We start from the raw sequence: 21167 nt of genomic DNA, 5'->3' as shown, positions 1-21167 counted from the left end.
CCATATTCGGTGCGTAGACATTTATGATTGTTAGTTCTTCCTGATGGATGGACCCTGTAATTATTATGTAGTACCCTTCTTCATCTCTTGTTATTGTCTTTTATTTAAAGTCCAGTTTGTCTGATATAAGTATAGCTACTCCGGCTTTCTTTTGATTTCCTGTAGCATGATATATATTTCTCCATCCCCTTACTTTTAATCTGAAGGTATCTTCCCGTCTAAAATGAGTTTCTTCTACAAGACCCTTCTTAATTACAAAGAGATAAATAGTAATTTCACAGTGGAAAGCCTGCAGACATGGTCTTACCAGGTGATTAAAGTTAACATTGCCAGTAATGAGACATATTGAAAACATGCACTTCTGGTATAATGCACTGAGAAGGACACAACATCACTTCTGTGGTGTTCCTGCCTAAAATGCATAGCCATAATTTAATCTTGAAGAAGCATCAAACCTAAAGTTAGGGACGTTCTACGGTTCTCTTCAAAACTATCAAGGTCATGAAAGACAAAGCAAGACTGAGGAACTGCCCTAGAAATGGGGAGACTAAGGAGCCATAATAACCAAAAAGCAATGTAGGAGTCTGCTTCAGATCTTGGAGCAGAGAAAGGACATTAATGGGACAGTTGGTGACATTTGAATAAGATCTGTAGATTAGTGAATGGTATTGTGTCAATGTTAGCTTCTTACTTTGGATCATTATGCTGTGGTTCTGTGCTTAACATCAGGGGAAGCTGACTGACAGGCATATAGGAATTTTGTGCACTAATTTTGCAAATTGAAAAATTATTTTATTTTTTATTTTATTTTATTTTTAAAAAAAATTTTTTTTAAATGTTTTATTTATTTCTAGGAGAGAGAGAGAGACAGCGTGAGCAGGGGAGGGTCAGAGAGAGAGGGAGTCACAGACTGAAACAGGCTCCAGTCTCCGAGCTGGCAGTCAGCACAGAGCTGGACGCGGGGCTCGAACCCACGAACCGCGAGATCATGACCCAAGCGAAAGTCGGACGCTTAACCGACTAAGCCACTCAGGCGCCCCGAAAAATTATTTTAAAATAAAAGGTTTGAAGAAGGGGAGGATGAGGAAGGAGCCTACATTATAGAACTTAGCTGTTCTAATTTTCTCAAGAGAATTATACAGAATGAAAATAAGCCAGTCTTTAAAGGTTATCCATCCCTGGGATGCAACCAGGGCTCTGTGGCATCTGTTGGGTATTTCCCCACTCCTCATTGTCCCATTGGTAATCAGCATTTAGCCTGGAGAGAGACACTTGGAGACGCCCCACTTGAAAAGTCCCCTGCTCCCTTCTGTTGGAGTGAGAACCCATCATAGCCTGGCCTCCATTCTAGGTGGCCCATGGACCCCAGGGAAAGAAAAATCTTTAAGTCCATGTCCACCTCTCTGGGGACATTCAGTTCTCATCATAACTGTCTGAGGAAGGCAGCATCCCCACCCTCAGTAGATATCTGAATAACAAGGCTCAGAGAGGTGAAGCCACCATCTCTAGATCACACAGCAGGTACACACAGAGCCAGATTCAAGCCCAGCACTGTGTTGACTCCAATGCCAGTGCCTGTGACCACTTGGCATTATTCTGTCACTGCTTAATTCAAGTAGAGACAATGGGCATTCACCAAGCGCCTGCTGTGTATCAGGCTGCAGGGGGCTGGAGGTGAGAATTGCTGAGACATCATCCCTGGGCCACAGGTGCTGTCCTGGCAAAGAGGTACCTTCGTATTGGCAAGCATGTGGCAGGCAGAATGTCACACACACATATTCAGTCAGTCTCTGCTCTTTCTGGCCTTAGGCTTAGGCTGGTGGGTCAGGCATGGTCCTTGCCCTGGGAGTCCTGGACCTGGTAGGAGAGCAGACAAGTAAATAGGCAGAGGGAGAAGAGTGGAGGGGAGAGAGAAAATGGGTTGGAAAGTCTAGGAGATGAAAATATTGCTGATGCTTTGGGCGGGGGGGGCGATGCAGCACTGCTTGCTGGGAGTTATGACCAGAGGAGATGAGGGGCAGGATGGGGTAGGAAGGTGCTAGAGAGGTGTCTGAAATCGATGCAGCTGGAGGTTGGGAAAAGCTGCCTAGCAAAGGCCTGGAGATCTGGACAGGGCTGCTCATCATCTCCTTGGCTCTGCTGCTGGGGAAATGGTCCAGAGAGGTGTGGTTGGGGACACGTGTTTTCCAAAGGCATTAGACTGTCTTTGGGTGGGGGGAGTTGCTCCTTCAGGAGGGGGCGGTCATTTGAGCTTGACTCATTTCAAATGAGGAAAACAGCTTATGGCTCTGCAGCTGAGGCGGGGCAGGGGCAGGCCCAAAGGGATGCTTTGTTCCAGCCTCAGAACAGGATGTGTGCCGGGCACTGTCCAGAGAGGAGATTCACACTCTCTCTGCACTGCCCTGAGGAAGAAGGACCCAGGCGCTGCTGCTCTCCTTCTGGGTAAGGTTGGACATCCCCAGGCAAGGTGGTCTGGCTCTGGTAGGTTATGGTCACTGTTGGAAAGGGGTGGACCCTACCCAGGGGTGCAGGGAGAGACTGCATGCAGGGGCTTGGAGAGTGGCCACAGGTGTGGGGAGAGGGAAGTACTAACGGGTCAGTGTGGAACTTTCTCTCTAGGACAACTCTTGGAGCAAACGCCTTAGTACTAGGGAAGAAGGCATTTTGCTGGTTCCTTCCCGTTAGGCTCCAGCCATTCGTGGATTCTGAAAGTCCCTGAGAGTTGGTTTAAGACATGGCTGTGTGATTTCAGGCATTCCCTTTTGTCTCTGGGTCTTTATTTCCACAGCTGAGACAGATGAGAAAGTCTTTAAGGGCCTCCTACCAGGGCTGAGGTTCCCCAGCTCTGTGGTCTTCTTTTGTGCATGTCAGCTCTTTCTCCTTATGCCCCCTTGTCCTCTCTTGTTACCTCTCACCCAAGTTCCCAGCCCCCTCCTGCCCCAAACAGTCTCAGAATTTCCTCTTATCCCTCTTAGGCTAAGCCAAGCGTCATTTTGGGGCCTGGAAGGGAACCAATAATTATGTGTCAGGCACTCAATTATTATAAAAACTCCAGGAAGGAGATATTTTATAGGTGAGAAAACTAAGGCTCAGAGAGGTTAAGTAATTTGCCCAGGGTTACTCAGCCATTAAGAAGTAGACCAATCTCTTTTGTCTATTCCCTGCTGCACCATGCTGATTGTGCCACCCTCCCTGGGGGTAGTGGAGGTGGTGATTGTGTTTCATCTTGAACCAAGCATAATGCTGGAATATAAACACAAGCAACAAGAGAGAGACAAAGGAGAAAAAAGCAAAATTGATTCGGGAAACATGTACCTTCTTTTGCAGCAGCAGCTCCTTAAAGAGTGGGGCTCTAAACTTGCTGAGCTTTTATTAACTGAAGTAAGCTTTGAGAGGAGGGGTTGCCCTGTGAGTTTATCAATGTCACCAACATCCCTATTCCCTGATAAGGGCCAGGAAACATTGAATAATGTGGGGTCCCAGAGAGCATGGGGAGCAGGAGGGCCTCATAGATCCCAGGGAGTGGGAGGCAGGGAGTCTATCTGCAGTCTCACGCCCTGCAGGGCACCAGACAGGGCCACTCTCTTCCAGCCAGGCTCTCTGTGATTCTACAAATCCGGGGAGGTTTAGTAAAGCGGATAGAGCCATGGGCATGGAAACAGACAAGATATACCAAAATATTCCCAGAGATTATTCCTGGAGGCAGTTAGCCTCTCTTCTATTTTTCTCTTACATTTCCACATTTTACATTGGGCACATATTATTTTTGTAATCATGTAAAATACACGTTAAAGAAGTAAAGAAAGAAGGAGAATGTACAGTGGTCCACGACTCAGGGATTCAGGGCGCGGAGGTCAGCTCTGCCTGACTTGCGGTGTGGCTCTGGGCTTTCTGTGAAACCAGCCTTGTCACAAGGGAGCCAGGAGGACTTAATGAGAGCCAGGATATAAAAAAGTCTGGAGAAGTAAGGAGCCCCGTGTAAACGTCACGACCAGTAACTATTGTTTTCATGGTGTTTTGTGCATCACAATGAGTCTAAATGCAATGCTTTCCATAGTGGACTCTATGTCCATAGTGGACTAGCTGTGTGGCCATGGACAAGTTCCTTAGCCTCTCTGTGGCTCCATTTCCTTATATGTAGAATCGAGATAATAATAGTACCTGCCTCCCAGTTGTATTGGGAGGATGAAATGAATGGATACATGCTGATTTCTGAGAATAGAGTCTGGCCCAACGGAAGTGCTGTGTAAGTGGGTATTTGTTACTGTTGTTGTTATTAATATCTGCTGTTTTCCCAAATCCAGGAGGAGGAAACTGGAATGATCCCATCGACATTACCAGTTCCCCCAAAGGCAAGTTTTCTTATACCTGTGTCCTCAGGCCAGAGTGCTTTCTGCAGCCAGACCCTGTGGTCAGAGTGTGAGTCACTTCATAACCCCTTGCTCCAACTTTCCCAGCCACAGCTAGGCCAGGAATGCGGAATGGGAAAACCAGAGTTATAGGCACAGAGGGTTCATTCCAAGCTGAGCCAGGGTAGAATCCAGGCCTTGGACTCTGTCTCTATCCCAGTCCTACCAGCGCAGTTAGGAGCTCCGGAGGGAGGAAGCTGGGGGTAGCCAGAGGGCACCTCTGGTGATACTGCTCTAGGGAGGCTGTGCCAACTGGATATAGCACTTGAACATAGCTGGAGTGGAATCAGTGGGCCGGATGTGCTCCATGGCTAGGGGCTCCCAAGGCCGCTGTGGTAGGGCTGGTCCAGGCTGGGGAAATGACCCACAGAAGGAGGGTCTTGGCTCTGCTGTGTTCAGGGCACCAGTAAGGGAAGGCAGAAAACCAGTCAAGTGACAAATGAGGCGAGAGAAGAAGGGATGAAGAGAGGTGACAGTACCGATGAGATCCACAGTCATTTGTTGACTGCCTCTCAATTGCCAGCCCTGTGCTGGTGAGTTCCAACCCCTGGATGTCCCCAGTGTAGCAGAGGAGGCCAGCAATTCTCTAAAGGGGATTCTGCTCAATAAGGTCGCTGCCAAGGCTGAGGAGTGACCTTCTGTGAGTGCTTGGGGGCTGAGGCAGGGGTTATGCCAGGCTAGTGGCCTGGGTAGCTTTCTGGGAATGAAGAATTTAGGTTGCATTTTAAAGGATATGATTTCCAAATTGTAAGGAAGCCAGCATAATTTTTATTCACTGGAAGTGATTTCAAATGTTATTCTTGGTTTTACATTTTGAAGGCTGGTATGGCCTTTTCAGGGTCACATTTGATCTTGTTTACTTGTTCACAGGTCACAGCTGCACTGTGAGCAGCACACTCAGTTTGGCCGTCCATGCACACATGAGAGGGGACCTATGTGTGACCCTGTCCTCAAGTGTTCTTGGTGGGAGAGGAGGGCAGCCATGGGATGATGTGGCAGGTGGAGGGGGAAAGGGGATGGGAGACACAGACGGGGACATAGTGACAGGGGCAGGATTGGGTCAGGCTTCATGGGGTCCTGATCAGGGGTATGCCAGTGAAGTTCTCATAACCAGCTCTCAGTGGTGGTGGTAGTGGGGGGCACATGCAAGAAGTAGAGGAAGCTTTGATTTGTAGCATTTGTCACCATGTACATATTTCCACCATGACTAACTTCAAGCTACCAACTCATCTGCAAATGCAGAATTGGTTAATTTCATGAATGTTTGCTAGATGCCTCCCAGATGTTGTATAACTGGCTCTCGTGAGCCTGTGGGAGCTGCCTCAGCACAGTAATGACTTTGAATCTTCTCTGCAACTGGTGGCTAAGGTCAGAGGTCCCGCTACCAGAGGCTCATCCTTCAAATTCAGGTTTGGTCCACGTTGAAAGGAGAGCTAGAGGGAAAGGGTCACCGGTTCTACCTTGTACTGTGGGGGCCATCCAACCAGGGGTCCATCATTTGCTGATCTGGAGCTGTGGACAATGGACTCCACCATTCCAAACCTTAGTTTTCTCATCTAGAAAATGGGATTCCTAACAGTACTGGCTCCCAGAACTATGGTGAGGATTAAAAGAGAAAGTTGCACCTGAGTATTCAGTTCATAGAAGGAACTCAATGAACATGGCTGCCTTCTTGTCTAGATGGACAAGGCAATATCCTCTCACTTGTTGCCTCAACTACAACTTCTCTGAGAGGCCTTGGGAGGTGAGCCCTCAATCCTCAGGAGAAGACATTACTCTCCGGCCAAACGTTATTTCTGAGTCAAAGCTGGAGCCAGCACAGGACAACAGCCTCAGGAAGTCACAAAGAGGGTGATGTTACTGCTCCAGAGACAAGCAGTAGTTTGCCTTTGTGCCCTTGTCTCTAATGTATGGGAAGCTCTGCTCACCTTGCCCTTGTTGTCCCTCCTCTTGAAATCCTCCCTTTCTAGATAGTTCCTAGATTCCCCCAAAGGTTCTACTGTATAACTTCCTACTGCTAATTCATACTAGGATGTGAACAACTGATACCCTCCTTTATTCCTCTCAAGGTATTGCTGGATACACCAAATGAATTCAGGCAATAAGAAAAAGTGAAAAGAAAAAAAAAAATCGAGTGAGTCCAGAGGGACAGGTGTTCCCTGAAAGGCAGTCAGGAACATGGGGACCATGGCTCAGCGTGGCCACTGATCACTCACTGTATGCTCTGCACAAGTTGTTCGCCTTCTTTGAGTCCCACGTTCCCCACCTGTAACCTGAGGGAAGGGTATCTCACTCCCTCAGTCTGAGATACCGAAAGTGCAGAGGGTCACAGGAAGTGTATTACCTATTGTCACTGTATTAAATCGCCTCAAACTCAGTGGCTTAAAACAACACACATTTACTATCTCAAAGTTCTAGAGGTCAGAAGTCTAAAAAGGGTCAGCAGGGCTACATTTCTTCTGGAAGCTCAGCGAGGATCTGTTCCTTGCCTTTTCTACCTTCTAGAGGCTGCCTTCATTCTTTGTCTTGTAACTGCATTGCTCCGACCTCTGTTTCCACCCTCACTCTCCTTCTCTGATTTGGACACTCTTTTGTCCCTCTTATAAGGACCCTTGTGATTATTGGGCCTGTCTTGATCACATCTGTGAAGTCGCTTTTGATATAGCAGGTAATATATTCACAGGTGTTAGGGATTAGGAAGTGGATATCATTGGGAGGCTATTATTCTGTTGACCATAGAAAGACTGTGTTTCACAAGGAGGCTCAATAAAGCCTTGGGGGTATCAATAGTGAAATCTACAAAGGGTAGACTAGCCACTGAGGGCAGTATCCTGGGCATTCAAGAACCCCTGAGACCAAATCATACATTTCTCAAGTGGCCCCTTTTGGTGACTGTGGGTTGGGCAAAACAGAGGATGGGGGGTGAGAGGGTACCAGGGTCAAGGCCCTGTTTCTAGAGTTTAAAACCTGGGATTCAGATGCAGTTCAGCTATGTGATGGTGGAAAAGTGCTCCCCTCCTGGAATAAATGGGGCTGACAGTTCCTTCCTGATTTGCCTTACAGGCTGGCCACAGTGGCTGTGAAGGTGCCTGACCAATTATCACATGCACATGGGGTGCTCCCTGCTGCTGTCCTTGTTGTTGGGATTATTGAGGAGAGTTACGGGAAGGGCCGGTGGTACCAGAGGTCAAGAAGATTTGGAAAGATTCCCAGAGTGAAAGATCAGGAGGCCAGAGACCAAGAGAGGGAAGGGAACAGTGTTTCAGTTGGAAGGAGCCTTGTAAAGGTGGCCTGGGCCAGACTGGAAACTGCTGACCCTGACTCTGGCTTTGATCAAAGCAATCATTGGACTCAGTTGTTTGTTAAAGTGGGGACTTTGAGATCCCAGGTCAAGATCAACGTCAGTAATGCTGGACCAGAAGGGCCGATATTTAATTAGTGACAACTTCTGATTAATAATCCCTAAGGGGCACCTGGGTTGCTCAATGAGTGGTTGAGCATCTGGCTTCAGCTCAGGTCATGATCTCACAGTTCATGAGATCAAGCCCCACATCCAGCTTGCTGCTATCAGCCTGTCAGCACAGAGCCTGCTTCAGATCCTCTGTCCCCCTCTCTCTGCCCCTTCCTCACTTGTACTCTCCCCAAAATAAAAATATGTATTAAAAAATAAATCCCTAGTCAGGCCCAAGTGTAGAAGAGTACTCCCTTCTCCCACCTCCAGCAGCTCATGGACTCTTACTACCAGGCATGTGCTGGGGGCATCCTTACTGCTGCCCAGGAAAGGGAGGGGCTCAGGCACAGCAGACCCCAGATGCATAGGAAGGGAATGGAGGACCACGAAAGGAAGGCACGGGGTGAAGTTCCTGAGGTCAGTCAGGAGCCCAACCGTATATAAAGCTACCCCGGCTGAGCTCCTAGATGGGGACAGGGCATGTGTGTGACTTCCCCAATATCTGGCCCAGATTCCATTTAACAGGAATTTTAACAGAATTTAACAGAAACAGAATTTAACAGAAACCAAGGGTGGTGCAGAGGCTTAATGAGCAGGAGGACTCCAGGGACTGCCTGGAAGAGCTTCTGCCTCAGCAGCATTGTATATTTCCATCAGCTGTGAGGTCCCAATGTTGTGGATACTTAGCAGGGTCAGCTGAGGGCCTCAGTCAACATTTCCTTCAGAATTCTACCTGGAAAAAGCATAGACAAAACTTCTTCCAGGAAGGACTGGGGGAAATGTTTGCAATGTACATGTAAAAAGCTAAATCCTTACCATATAAAACCTCTTATAAAATGAGAGTCCAACCCATTAAAACAATAAATTATTCACAAAAGAAATACAAACTGGCATTGAACATATTAAAAAGTTCAGCCTCACTTTAATCAAATAATAAAAAATAAAACACAAAGGTACAAAGTGGACTTGATTTGTGTTTCTTGGTTTATGAACCATTATCACCAGTTCCATTCTGGAGGCCGTGCGTGACTGCTCCTGGAGTTATGTATTCTTTTTTATCTCCTACCTCTCTCCTCCAAAACCTTGCTCTTCACTGGTGAACAATCTAATGTGTTGAACATGAAGTCTGTCTTCTGGAACACACAACAAAATTGAGTATAATTCTTATCCCTGGTTCATGTGAAGCTCTCTCTTAAAAATTATTCTTATTTTTTTCTGAGAGAGTGAGCATGCACATATGAGCAGGGAAAGGGCAGGGAGGGAGGGAGGGAGAGAGAGAGAAAGAGAGAGAGAGAGAGAGAGAGAGAGAGAGAGAGAGAGAGAGAATCTTAAGCAGATTCCACTCCCGGCTCAGAGCCCATGACCTTGGGACCATGACCTGAGCTCAACAAACTGAGCCACACAGGCACCCCTTAAAAATTATTTTTAATAATACAGTTAAAACCTGGGAAACCAGTGCTCTGAGAGAACTTGACACAGACACTGACCTGCTGTCACTCCATGCTTCCAGCTTCTGCCCAGGCAGCCACCATCTTGAATGCTGAGCCTATCATTCCCGTGCTTTCCCATTCATCTCTTTGAATTCCTTCCAAGTATTTTTGTTTCATTTGTTTTAATTCTATTAAAAGAATATCATGTACATATTTTTATGGGTCTTAGAAATGTTGGACATGTTCAAGAGGCAGTAAGGAGGTAGAGACTCACAGGATGGTGGTGAGGGGGTGAGGAAGGAATCCGGGACATCTCCTATGTTTCAGTCTTAGGAGATGGAGTAGGTGGTGTCGTTCAGCTAGGTAGATGCAGGAGAGGAGAAGAGGCTGGGGGGGAGATGATAGACTCAGTTCTCAACAAAGCAATATTTTAAGCTAACATTTATTGAGGGCCTACTGTGTTCTGGGAATTCTTCATGGAGTGGGGAATGCTCTGAAGTAAATGATAATATTTAAATCTCACAAGAACCCCATGAAGTAGGCACTATTATTATTATCATCATCATCATCATCATCATTTTGCAGATGGGGAAACTGAGGGATGGAAAGGTTTAGTAGGTTCTGAGTCTTTCAGTGTGATGGCCCACACCTTTTTGCTACAAACCTAGATATATTGCATAAAATATTTTTAAAATATTAAATATTTATAAATAAAAATATTAATATAAAACTAAATATTTTTACATAAAATATTTTTAAAATAACAAAAGCAAGGGAAATCCTTAGGTGATAGAGATACAAAAAATTAAAAGCCAGAGTGGACACACTAGGCATTTGTGGGTAAAACAAGTCCCACTAAAGAGAAGAATTTGTTAAAAAAAATCAAAAGACACACATGAGGAAGAGTATGGAGAAACAATACAACTCTGAGTTGGTATTCTATAAGTAATAAAGAAAAATCTGAAAGATGTTATCAGTTCTTTTTTAAAATTTTTATTACTTTTTAAACTTAAATCGAAGTTAGTTAGCATATTGTGCAATAATGATTTCAGGAGTAGAATCCAGTGTGTCTTCCTTAATGCCCATCAGCCATTTATCCCATCCCCTACTCACTACCCCTCCAGCAACTCTCAGTTTTTTCTCTGTATTTAAAAGTCTCTTATGTTTTGTCCCCCTCCCTGTTTTTATATTGTTTTTGCTTCCCTTCCCTCATCTTATCTGTTTTGAATCTTAAATTCCACCAATGAGTGAAGTCATATGATATTTGTCTTTCTCTGACTAAATTTAGCTTAGCATAATACACTCTAGTTCCATCCACATAATTGCAGATGGCAAGATTTCATTCTTTTTGATCACGGAGTAATATTCCATTGTATATATAAACCACATCTTCTTTATCCATTCATCTGTCAATGGGCATCGGGGCTCTTTCCATACTTTGGCTATTGTCTATAGGGCTTCTATAAACATTGGGGTGCCTGTACCCCTTTGAAACAGCATTCCTGTATCCCTTGGATAAATACTTAGTGCAATTGCTGGGTCTTATCAATTCATCATTTAAAAAATGATGAAGGAGAAAATAAAAATCGCTTCTTGGTCTTTTGGCTAAGATCAAGTGAAGGAGAAAATAATGAGGAGAAGCCATAATGAAATAAGTGAGTACTATGAGAACATCTGAGGTTAAGCTACTCACCCAGAGTGATATGACTATCAGTGGTAGGCTCAGAATCCCCACACTTGTGCTCTTCCTCGCTGACCTACAGGTACTGGGGTTGATGGGAAGAGTCTGTTGGGCCTCCCAGCACAGTAGCAAAAGTGGGTTTGGAGAGAGGTAGAGAATGCCTGGTTTCATCTAACTTCTATCTCCCTGTACTCTGGTCCACAGAGCTCCAGAGCTGGGCGTGTCCTCCTAACATGGCCTCCACCACCTCCCCTCTGCCACCTACCACTAAGGTTGCCAGTTCTGAGAACAGCAGCTCCTTCTATGACTATGAGTACTACCTGGACAGCGTGGCCTTCATGCTCTGCCGGAAGGATGAGGTGATGTCCTTTGGCAGGATCTTCCTGCCAGTCTTCTACAGCCTCATCTTTGTGCTGGGTTTGGGCGGAAACCTCTTTCTGCTAGTGGTCTTGCTCCGGTACATGCCTCGCAGGCGGATGACTGAGGTCTATCTGCTGAACCTGGCCATCTCCAACCTCCTGTTTGTGGTGACACTGCCTTTTTGGGGCATCTCTGTGGCCTGGCATTGGGTCTTTGGGAGTTTCTTATGCAAGACGGTGAGCACCCTCTACACCATCAACTTCTACAGTGGCATCTTCTTCATTAGCTGCATGAGCCTGGACAAGTACCTGGAGATTGTTCACACTCAGCCCCACCACAGGCTGCGGACCCGGGCCAAAAGCCTGCTCCTGGCTGCCATGGTATGGACTGTGGCCCTGGCTGTCTCCATCCCTGACATGGTCTTTGTGAAGACACATGAAAACCCCACGGGCGTGTGGAACTGCTATGCAGATTTCGGGGGACATGGGACCAAGTGGAAGCTCTTCCTCCGTTTCCAGCAGAACCTCCTGGGGTTTCTCCTTCCACTCCTTATCATGATTTTCTTCTACTCCCGCATTGGCTCTGTGCTGGTCCGGCTGAGGCCCCCAGGCCAGGGCCGGGCTCTCAAGATAGTCATAGCCCTGGTGGTGGCCTTCTTTGTGCTGTGGTTCCCATACAACATCACCTTGTTTCTGCACTCACTGTTGGACCTGCAAATCTTTGGGGACTGCAAGGTGAGTCAGCACTTGGACTATGCACTGCAGGTGACGGAGAGCATTGCCTTCCTTCACTGCTGCTTCACTCCCATTCTCTATGCTTTCTCCAGCCGCCACTTCCGCCAGTACCTAAAGGCTTTCCTCATCACTGTGCTCCGACGCAACCAGGCACCTTGCCCTGCACAGGCCCCCCTGTCCAGCTGTTCTGAGAGCAGCAGGCTCACTGCCCAAGAAGAAATGACTGGCATGAATGACCTTGGGGAGAGGCAGGCTGAGCACTCCCCCGACAAGAGTGATACAGGGAAAAATGAAGCTTGAGTAGCCATACCACAGTCTGGTGAGAGTGGGTGGGACCCGGCTCAGTTGGGCATCCACCCAAAGTCGTCTTTTCAAGGGCCTCATGGACCATGTTGCCAAACCCAGTGGTCAGTTCTCAGGTCTCAACCATCAGCAGCATTTACTTACCCCTGCCTCTTCCTTTCACTTTCTTTATTGCCTTCCAGGAAACCATACTCTCTTGCATGAATTGCTACAGTAGTGTCCTAACTGACTGACCTTTATGCTTCTTATTGTCATGCTGTGTCCTGTCTTCTAATCTGCTCCCAGCAGCCAGAATGATCACCCACCCTCAGCCATCACTCCCATTTGCCTCAGCGTAGCCCAAGGCTTGCCACCCACCAGGGTGCTCTCTTTCCTGTAGCTCAGCTGGGAAAATATTGTTGCAATATTGTTTAATGTCAGAGCCTTGATGGCAGCACCAAGGCTCTGGGGACCCAGGAGGCCTGGCAGTGCCCCACCTGGGGAACTTACCAGAAACGTGAGAGTCAGCAGGTGGGAGGCTAAGTGCACACAGGTTCCTGGCAGCCCAGGAGGATCTTCCTCCCAGTGCTTCCCATTCCCCACTCTGGAGCCTTCCAGGGTCACTGGAGCCTGAACAATCAAGTCTAAAACTTTTGTCTGGCTTCAGGGCTGGAGCTCTCACATGTGGAATCCCACACACTGTCTTACCCTTATACTCTTTCATTCCTTTTCATTTCCTGGACACCGGGCACCCCTTGTCTCTTGCACATTCCCACCTCTGTGTTTTTTGCTGGCCCATTCTCCTGTGTAACAGGGATCATTTTTTGGCCAGCTGTCCCCTCAGCCTTGTTCTCTAGCTCTCTCTCCTAAGGCCCCCAAGTCCCATGGTTAGGAAGGACTCTGAGCTCCCCTGGTGCCCTGAGAAATGAAGCTCTGTACCTGAAGGTGGTGATTCATCTGAGAATGTGGGGGTTGGGGTTCTGTTTTAGAGCTCATAAAATCTGGCCCACAAGGGACCTCAGTCATGCCCACATAGCAGCCTGACTGGTGGGATACAGCCTGAGCTGTACCAACTGGGTCTAGGTACCCCTAGTCTCTGACATCATATCCATGATGCATAGATGAGATGGGTGAGGTATGCCAGCCAAGGGACACCTATCAGGGCTTATCCCCAGCACTGGAAGATGTGTGTGTGTGTGTGTGTGGTGGGGGGATGTCGATGTGCATCTGTCTGTGTTGCTGTGTGGGTTGTGCATAGTACATACAGCTGTCTGTGGATCTGACATGAACATGTCACTGTGTCCCCATGGGCCTTGTGTCTGTGTGTTCCTATGTGTCTTTCTTTAGCTGTGTAAGTGTGGGTATGTGCTCTGCAAACAACAGGTATATAAGAAGTGCCCTGAAGCCTGTGCTCAAGGGGGAGGGGAAGGACTGGTCACCGGTGACCCATCGATCCCTTTCACTGTCCTAGTTGCCATGTACTGCAGCTGACCATAGCGAGGGCTCTGACTACAGCACAGAAGGCACTGGTCAGGGAGCGAGTTGGAGCTGGGCTCTCAGAGCCCAGGCCAGGCCAGAGACCTCTTCATCCCGACCTTACTTCCCAGCCTGGACCTCGGTTCCTCCTGCTGCTCTCCGTCTGCTGACCCACAGGCCTGGCTCGCTGGCTACACTGCTCACATCTTTCCAGGAAAGCTCCCAGGATTCTCTTGGTCCTCAGACTCTGCGACAAGATGGACTCCTCCCCTGGCTGGCCCAGGGAGAGGGACAGGCATGGCTCTGCCTCTACCCTGTGAAATGTGGTTTGAGGGTTTACAGCTGTTACTGCCTATGGGGAAAAATGTTTTTTTTCTTTCCCAGGTGCCTGCAATTCCACCATTGGCATGCCATCCCTGATCTTGCTTTGTTACAAGCTGTCCTCAGAGGATATACATAGTGGGCTTTTCTTTGAAGGACAGAAAATTTGGTGCAGAAGTGAGGATTTGGGGGTCAGGATTGTTGTGTCAGGACAGGCAGTGACTAGATGTATCCTTAGGGGTCTCAGTCTTCCTACTGCCTCAAGGCCCTCGCAGAGAGTGTGTCCAGTCCCCATGCAAGGGGCGTGGGACTACAGGTGCTATGGGCCCCTCCTGTGCCCGCAGGTGGGCAGTGGCCTCTACATGCACACTCTAATCCTGGGATCTCACTGCTTCCGGGGAGGCCTGTTAGGGTGGATGTCCATGACTGTGGCACTGTATACTGCCCCTGACCCACTGAGGCTTCCCTTGGTCCCAGGCATACCCTCAAACATGGAGTGCCTGGGAGATCACTCTCAGTTGAGACCTCTTGGTCTTGACTCAATGGATTTAGGCCCTCAGTCCTGCCCCCCAGCCTGTTGACAGGCCAGATTTCTTTGGGTATAGGGAAAATGAGGGGGTGTAGCACCTACATCTGAGCAGTACCCAGGAGGTGTGTGAAGGCCCTGCATCTTTGCCCATCCGTATCTCAATACCTGCTCTGGCACAGGGCCTGGCTGTGTGGGGAGGTCATTGATAAGCTTCCTGCGGTGGCTCCCAGCCTCTCAGGCCCCTTCTCCCTCTCCCATTCTCCCTGTGTGTCTCTTCTTGTGCTCCTGGCTCCTTGTGGAATAGGTTAGGATATCCTGGCTTCTCCAAGGTAGTCAGAGCTCTGTCAGGCTCCAGACAGATGTCATCATTTTGGGGCAGCTAGACCTTGGCCTCTGTCACATAGCTAGTAGGGACAGACTCCTGCCTCCAGACCCCAGCCCCTGCCAGAGTTACTCTAATAGCCTGGTATCTTGGAAAAACTCAGGGCAGAACAGCCAGCCTCAAAAAAATGCAAGAGGCCAGTCATAGATTTGGGATAGGTGAGTAGAGAGAAGCCCACTGGGCATCCTTGCAGGGGGTCTCTGCTGCCTGGCCTCCCTTCTCCAGGACCCTCTGTGGGCTCCCACAGTCACAGTCCCTCCTGTCCCAGCCCCAGCCAGGGCCCTTCCATCAGCCAGCTGTGGCTCTGGAAGCAGCACTTGGAGCCCTGGTAGGCATGCCTGGCAGCGGGACTGTCTCCATGTCATATGCCAGGAAGCTGAGTGAGGCCAGGGAGGGGAAGGAAATGATTTGACGACATGAAGTAAAGTAGCTGAGACAGAGCCAATTTTCTATCATTTAATCTCCATTTAGGGAACTGGGGTTCAGGGATGAAGTAATAAGATACCAAGCCCTGTGGGCTACAGTCCAGGGGATGGGGTAGGAGGAGGAAAGCAGGAAACTGAGAGCAACAACATGTAACAGATGTGCTGGGACACAAGCCATTCCAGGGGAGCCTCAGAGGGAGGGAGCCCATTTCTGGCCAGAGGATGGAATGGGTAACATCCAGGAAGGCCTCCTGAAGTAGCTGGCACTGGGGTTGGCAGTAAAAAGCAAGCAATTACTTTCCAGACAGTTCCATTGGAGAAAGTTGGCAAGGCTGAAATGCATTGGATTGAATATTTGGGGACCAACTGTGGCAAAATTTAAATGTTAGGTTCACGGAGGGGATGGGGAACCAGAAAAGTGAAAGTATGACAAGTGAAAGGTCTGGTGAAAGGTCTCTGGCAGCAGGGTGAACATCTTTGCCTGGGGTGCAGACATGCAGAGTGCTCAGTCCTAGGAATGGCAGTGGGGCTGGGGAAAGGAGACAGTTTCAGAGGCACGACGGGGGGGGGGGTGTCATACTGGCAGAACTGGGGCCTGACTGTATGTGGGTGACAGTGGGGAGGAAGTCAGATTTCTCCTCCAGATCTGTCTTGGGGGAGGGGGTGGTGGTGTCCTGAGCAGAGGCAGGCAGGGTAATCTGGAGAAGGAGGTGGTTCAGGGCAGAGGTGGGGAGACAGGTGCTGAGTTCTGCGTGGGCCACACCCAGAAGTGCCGTGGGACCCTGGCGGGGAGATTGAGGGTCTGGAAGTAAGAGAGAGCTCTGAACTCAGCAGTAATTGTGGAAACCACAGGAAGGGTTGAGAACACCCTAAGGTGGGAGTGTGGAGGGGAGACAAGGGTACTGAGGAGGGGCCTTGAATAACTCCTATGTGAAAGGCAGCGTTTCTTCAGACCTGGCCTATCCAATTGGGGAGCCACTAGCCACCTGTGGCTGTTGAGCACTAGAATATGGCTAGTCTAAAGTGAGACACATGGCAAAGGGAAAGAGTACATACCAGATTTTGAAGGCAACACACACACACACACACAGAAATGTAAAAATATTTCACAATATTCTTATATATGTATATTTTACTAATGTTCTTATATTGATATGCTAATATTTTGATATATTGGGCTAAGTTAAGTATATTATAAACATGAACTTCACCTGTTTCTTTTTATCTTCTAAAAAACATGTCAACTAAGAAATTAAAAATTACACACGTGGCTTGCCTTGTATTTCTTTGGATGAATGTGAATTCCACAGGATGTGGAATAAGCATTGAGGAAAATAAGATAGTGAGGTGGGAGGGTGGAGGTTAACATTTGTAAGACACTGTGTTACTCATGGTAACCACTTTCTCTACTGCAGGACTTGTCAAGGTACGCCATTATTTCCCCAACTAAGTTTCTCTCAAATATTTCCCCCTTCCCCTGGACTTCGTATGAGAGGAAGGTTCTGCAGAACCCACTGTGAGAGATGTTTTTAAGAGAAAAAGACAAACCTATCAGGAAGCTAGAGGAAAGCCAGAGAGCAAGGAAGGCAAGCAGGACACAGGCAGGAGATATCACAGAACCAGAGGGAAGGGTGAGGCGGCTTCAGAGGGGTGAGAGGAGGCTCCCTTGGGGTCTCCCTGGCCAGGCTTGTGGCCACCTTGGCAGAGCTCACTCGGTAGGATGCATGCGGTAGCGGAAGCGCACCTCATAGCTGGGCTGGGTGGTGCCGAAGCCCCAGCGCTGGGGGTCCACAGGTGGCACAGGTATATCAGGGTCCACCAGTTCCAGGTCAAAGTAGGTGACCATGAGCAGGACAAAGAGCTTCATCTCACTGATGGCCAAGAACCTCCCAGGGCAGATGGAGACACCCGAGCCCCACGGCATGGTATAGTGGTGGATCTTCTTGCCTGCCTTGTAGAAGTCCACCTTACGACTACCATTGGGGTTGAGGAAGCGATTGTACTTGAAGGCAGTGGGTTCTGGGTGGATGTCAGGATCCATGTGCACTGAAAGATAAGGGAAGAGAGCGACAATGTCTCCACCACGGAGCAAGTACTCCTGTCCACTGGCCATCTTCAGCATATGGTCACCGTGCACCACCCTGAGGAGGGTGGGTGCAGCCCCAAGCCGCAGTGTCTCTTCCATCACGCTGTCCAGCACTGGAGTGTGGTGTAGGGCACTGATCTCAAAGTCAAAGGATTGCCTAGCCTTCAGCTTGGCCTCCCCCAGGACTTGGGCGGCCTCCTCCCTCACAGCACGCATGGCTTCTGGGTGCTTTAGGAGAAACAAAAGGGCCCAGAAGGAGGTAGGCCCCGTGTTACCCTGGGAGGCCCAGAGCATCATGAAGTTGAATTTGTCTTGCATGGCTGGGGCTGTTCCCTGCTCCCTCAGAAACTGAAGCATGTGGGATATCCAGTTGCTTATGCCATTCTTCTCCAGGTTGTGGTTCACAGAGAGTGTCTTGTGGAAGAGACGCTGCAGTCTGCCCACTTCCAGCCACTCCCGGGGCCCCAGTAAGGAATAAACAAACCTGGGGAACAAGCGATCAAACTTGCGGAACTGGACAAATAACTCTTCTGCCTGTAGCAGGTCCTGCTCCTGGTTCTTTGTATAGCCAAATAAGCTCAGGTAGCCGGCCTTGAACAACACGTTGTAGCAGAAGTGGAAGAGGCCATCTTCACGCCAGCAATTAGCATCCAGACTCTGGCCCGTGAGCCCCTGCAAAACCAAGGACAGGCTGTCCAGCATGGTTTTGTTGAGATCCTCCAAGCCATCTCCCATGAGGTATTTGGTGCTGGCAGAGTGTATCATCCGGTGGTCTCCCTGCATGGAGCGGTATCCAAATACCTTTAGTACCAGTTTTTCTGCATATTCCACAAAGTCTAGTTTTCTCTGTGCATCCTTGAGGATGGGGCCAAAGGAGAGGGGGTCCATGACAAAGGTGAAGTACCGGCCCCCTAGCTGCACTGTGAACACATCTCCATGCTTGGCCCGCATACATTTCAGAAATTCAAGCATATTCTTCCGGAAAGCCATGGCATGGCCCAGCCAAGGTATGGAGCCCTTATCCAGAGGGGGCTCCTGGGGTTTGCGTTGCCGGAACAGCCCCACCAGGCACAGGCACCCCACTGTAGCCACCAGTAGTGCTCCCAGCACCAGAGCCCAGAGCACCATGGCTGTGCTTTTCCAGGCTGATTTCCTCCAGGCACACTGTTCTCTGGGCGACCGAGAGCTTTTGAGAGGCCCTGACAAGCTGGGGGTGGACCTGAACCTTGCCCTGGTAAGTTATACTAAAATACCCTGGCAAGATAGTACATAGGAGTAAAATGTTCTAGATTTAGCACTTGCTGCAACCTAGTCATGTGGAAGTAGAGGGTGGGACCAGAAGGAAGCCAAGAAAGAAGCCTCTCCTCACCAGCTTAGGCTTTGCTGTAATCTTTTTAGACTCAGCCCCAGCATGATGTCTACAAACCTCTCATGGATCCGCCCCCGGCACCCCCCCATGATTTACTGACCATTTCCACCTTTATTTTCTCAAGGATTCATTTATTCATCAGTTTGCTAGCCCTCTAGCTACTGAGTGAGAAATGCAACACTCATTTATTAAGTTTCACATTTAGGGATGTCCCGGTCAGTTAAGCATCTGACTCCTGATATTGGCTCAGGTCACGATCTCACCGTTCATGAATTCGAGCTCTGCATTGGGCTTTGCACTGACAGTATGGAGCCTGCTTGGGATTCTCTCTCTCTCCCTGTCTCTCTGTCCCTCCTCCATTGTAAATAAATAAATAAATAAATAAATAAATAAATAAATAAATAAATTAGTTAAATTAAATTTAAAAAGTTTCTACCATCCCTGAGCCTCTGGACTGGAGCCCTATCTCTGGCCTAGTTGGTTTGCGCACTGCTCTACCAAGAAAGACAGAGTCGGAATCTTGGAATTATGAAATGTCAGAGATGATAAGGACTTCAAAGCAATCCCTTTGTTTCATGATTAGAGTGTAGGCTCAGAGTATAGTGGGAACTTTCTTTAACTGCTGTCCTGGCTTGAGTGAGGTGAGCTGACCATTTACTGGGGGCTTTCTGCTAGATGTCAGGCTAGGTCCCTGTCTGCAGGCCCAGGAAAGAGAAAGTTCTGCCATTGATTCTAAGGCCATTGTTGCAATAAGGTGAGGTTCAGGATCAACTCATCCAGTTCTGGCGACCTCAGGTTACTCTTTAACTTCCTAAGTGACTTGCAAACAGGGACTTTGTCTCCTCCGATTTCCACATGACCTCTTGAGTGAGCCCCCCTTGCCTTGTGCTGCTCCTCTTTGCAGGGAGCTGGATATGTACACATTCTGCCTCCATGAAGTCCTCTCTCTGATTGCTTAGGGCAACCACAGCAATTACTCAGAATCATCAACTCTCCCCAGCCTTAGAATCTGCAGTCAGAAACTATCTGTGGGCCAACATGCATAAGCTGAACTTTGTTCCCCAGTTTTTAATGGATGGGAGCACCATGTTACATTCATTCTTACCTTGATTCATTTCATTCCCTCCTTCTTTGGAACAGCCCCATATATCCGTCCAACAGATATGTACTGGGCACCTATTGCCAGAAATTCTGCTATAACCAACCTTGAATGAGATGTATCTGGACCCTGCTGTTCCCCACTCCCTCAGAAACTGAAGCATGTGGGATATCCAGTTGCTTATGCCATTCTTCTCCAGGTTGTGGTTCACAGAGTGTCTTGTGGAAGAGACGCTGCAGTCTGCCCACTTCCAGCCACTCCCGGGGCCCCAGTAAGGAATAAACAAACCTGGGGAACAAGCGATCAAACTTGCGGAACTGGACAAATAACTCTTCTGCCTGTAGCAGGTCCTGCTCCTGGTTCTTTGTATAGCCAAATAAGCTCAGGTAGCCGGCCTTGAACAACACGTTGTAGCAGAAGTGGAAGAGGCCATCTTCACGCCAGCAATTAGCATCCAGACTCTGGCCCGTGAGCCCCTGCAAAACCAAGGACAGGCTGTCCAGCATGGTTTTGTTGAGATCCTCCAAGCCATCTCCCATGAGGTATTTGGTGCTGGCAGAGTGTATCATCCGGTGGTCTCCCTGCATGGAGCGGTATCCAAATACCTTTAGCACCAGCCTAAGGAAGGGAAAAAAGATATTAAATCACTGCCCAGAGAAGTATATAATTACAATTGTGTTAAGTGTAGCAAATGAGAGGGGCAGAGCAGAAAGTGGGGTGGGGAGTCAGGAAGGCCACGCTGATTAATTGGTAATTAAGTGGAGACAGGGAGGAAGGCAAAGTCAGGTCAACGCGTGTTGTATGGTGGTGGTGCTACAGGTGGAGGTCTGAGAGCATCGGGGGTGTGCTGCCCAAGGTATGTAGCAGCGCCATTCCAAGGAACCGGGTGCACACACATTCTGAGGCCAACGTGGCTGGAGGGCTCAGTGGAAGTGGTTTTCAGCACCCTGCAGGCTGGGCAGGCTTAGCGCGACTTGGGCTTTGACCTACCGCGTTGCACTCAACTCCTCTCACGCCAGCTGGTTCAGTCCACCTATAGCCACTGAAGGGCGGCCTGATGGAGGGGCAGGGATTACCGGCTCTACCAGGGCAGGGGCGAGCCTGCCCCAGGGAAATCAGCCAGGCGACAGCCC

General features: G+C 48.7%; 2 protein-coding genes, 1 long non-coding RNA gene and 1 pseudogene across 8 annotated transcripts in view; 2 read left to right on the top strand and 2 right to left on the bottom strand.

Moving 5' to 3' along the window:
• Positions 1–5043, top strand: part of LOC120243629 — a 9883-nt pseudogene extending 4840 nt beyond the window's left edge.
• Positions 1–15453, top strand: part of ACKR2 (atypical chemokine receptor 2) — a 51228-nt gene extending 35775 nt beyond the window's left edge. The window contains exons 1-3 of one of the 6 annotated variants that reach the window (XM_039249819.1): positions 1710–1728; positions 4305–4352; positions 11176–15453. In XM_039249819.1, coding sequence (XP_039105750.1) covers positions 11205–12365 — 1161 coding nt within the window. In that variant the 5' untranslated portion in view covers positions 1710–1728; positions 4305–4352; positions 11176–11204 and the 3' untranslated portion in view covers positions 12366–15453. The other 5 variants (XM_039249821.1, XM_039249818.1, XM_039249816.1 and 2 more) reach the window with 5 other exon arrangements.
• On the bottom strand, positions 8782–9658 carry LOC120243601. Its single transcript, XR_005531347.1, has 3 exons — positions 9565–9658; positions 9348–9478; positions 8782–8993 (listed from the first exon to the last, which is right to left on the bottom strand). It is a non-coding gene; the product is annotated as an uncharacterized LOC120243601 (long non-coding RNA).
• A 44-nt stretch (positions 15454–15497) lies between the features above and the next one.
• LOC120243597 (5-beta-cholestane-3-alpha,7-alpha-diol 12-alpha-hydroxylase) lies at positions 15498–18868 on the bottom strand. The gene has a single exon (XM_039249815.1). It carries the CDS (start codon positions 18692–18694, stop codon positions 17189–17191), a length of 1506 nt encoding a protein of 501 aa, XP_039105746.1. The 5' UTR covers positions 18695–18868; the 3' UTR covers positions 15498–17188.
• Between the last annotated feature and the right edge of the window lie 2299 nt (positions 18869–21167).

Source organism: Hyaena hyaena, unplaced genomic scaffold (assembly GCF_003009895.1).
Source record: "Hyaena hyaena isolate Hyena2069 unplaced genomic scaffold, ASM300989v1 scaffold_350, whole genome shotgun sequence".
NCBI classification, from domain to species: domain Eukaryota; kingdom Metazoa; phylum Chordata; class Mammalia; order Carnivora; family Hyaenidae; genus Hyaena; species Hyaena hyaena.
The sequence above is the reverse complement of the archived record's forward strand: the minus strand, read 5'-3'. Positions and strand labels throughout refer to the sequence as shown.

Coding starts and splice junctions, on each gene's coding strand:
- LOC120243597 (XM_039249815.1), bottom strand. CDS start 18,694: ATGGTGCTCTGGGCTCTGGTGCTGGGAGCACTACTGGTGGCTACAGTG.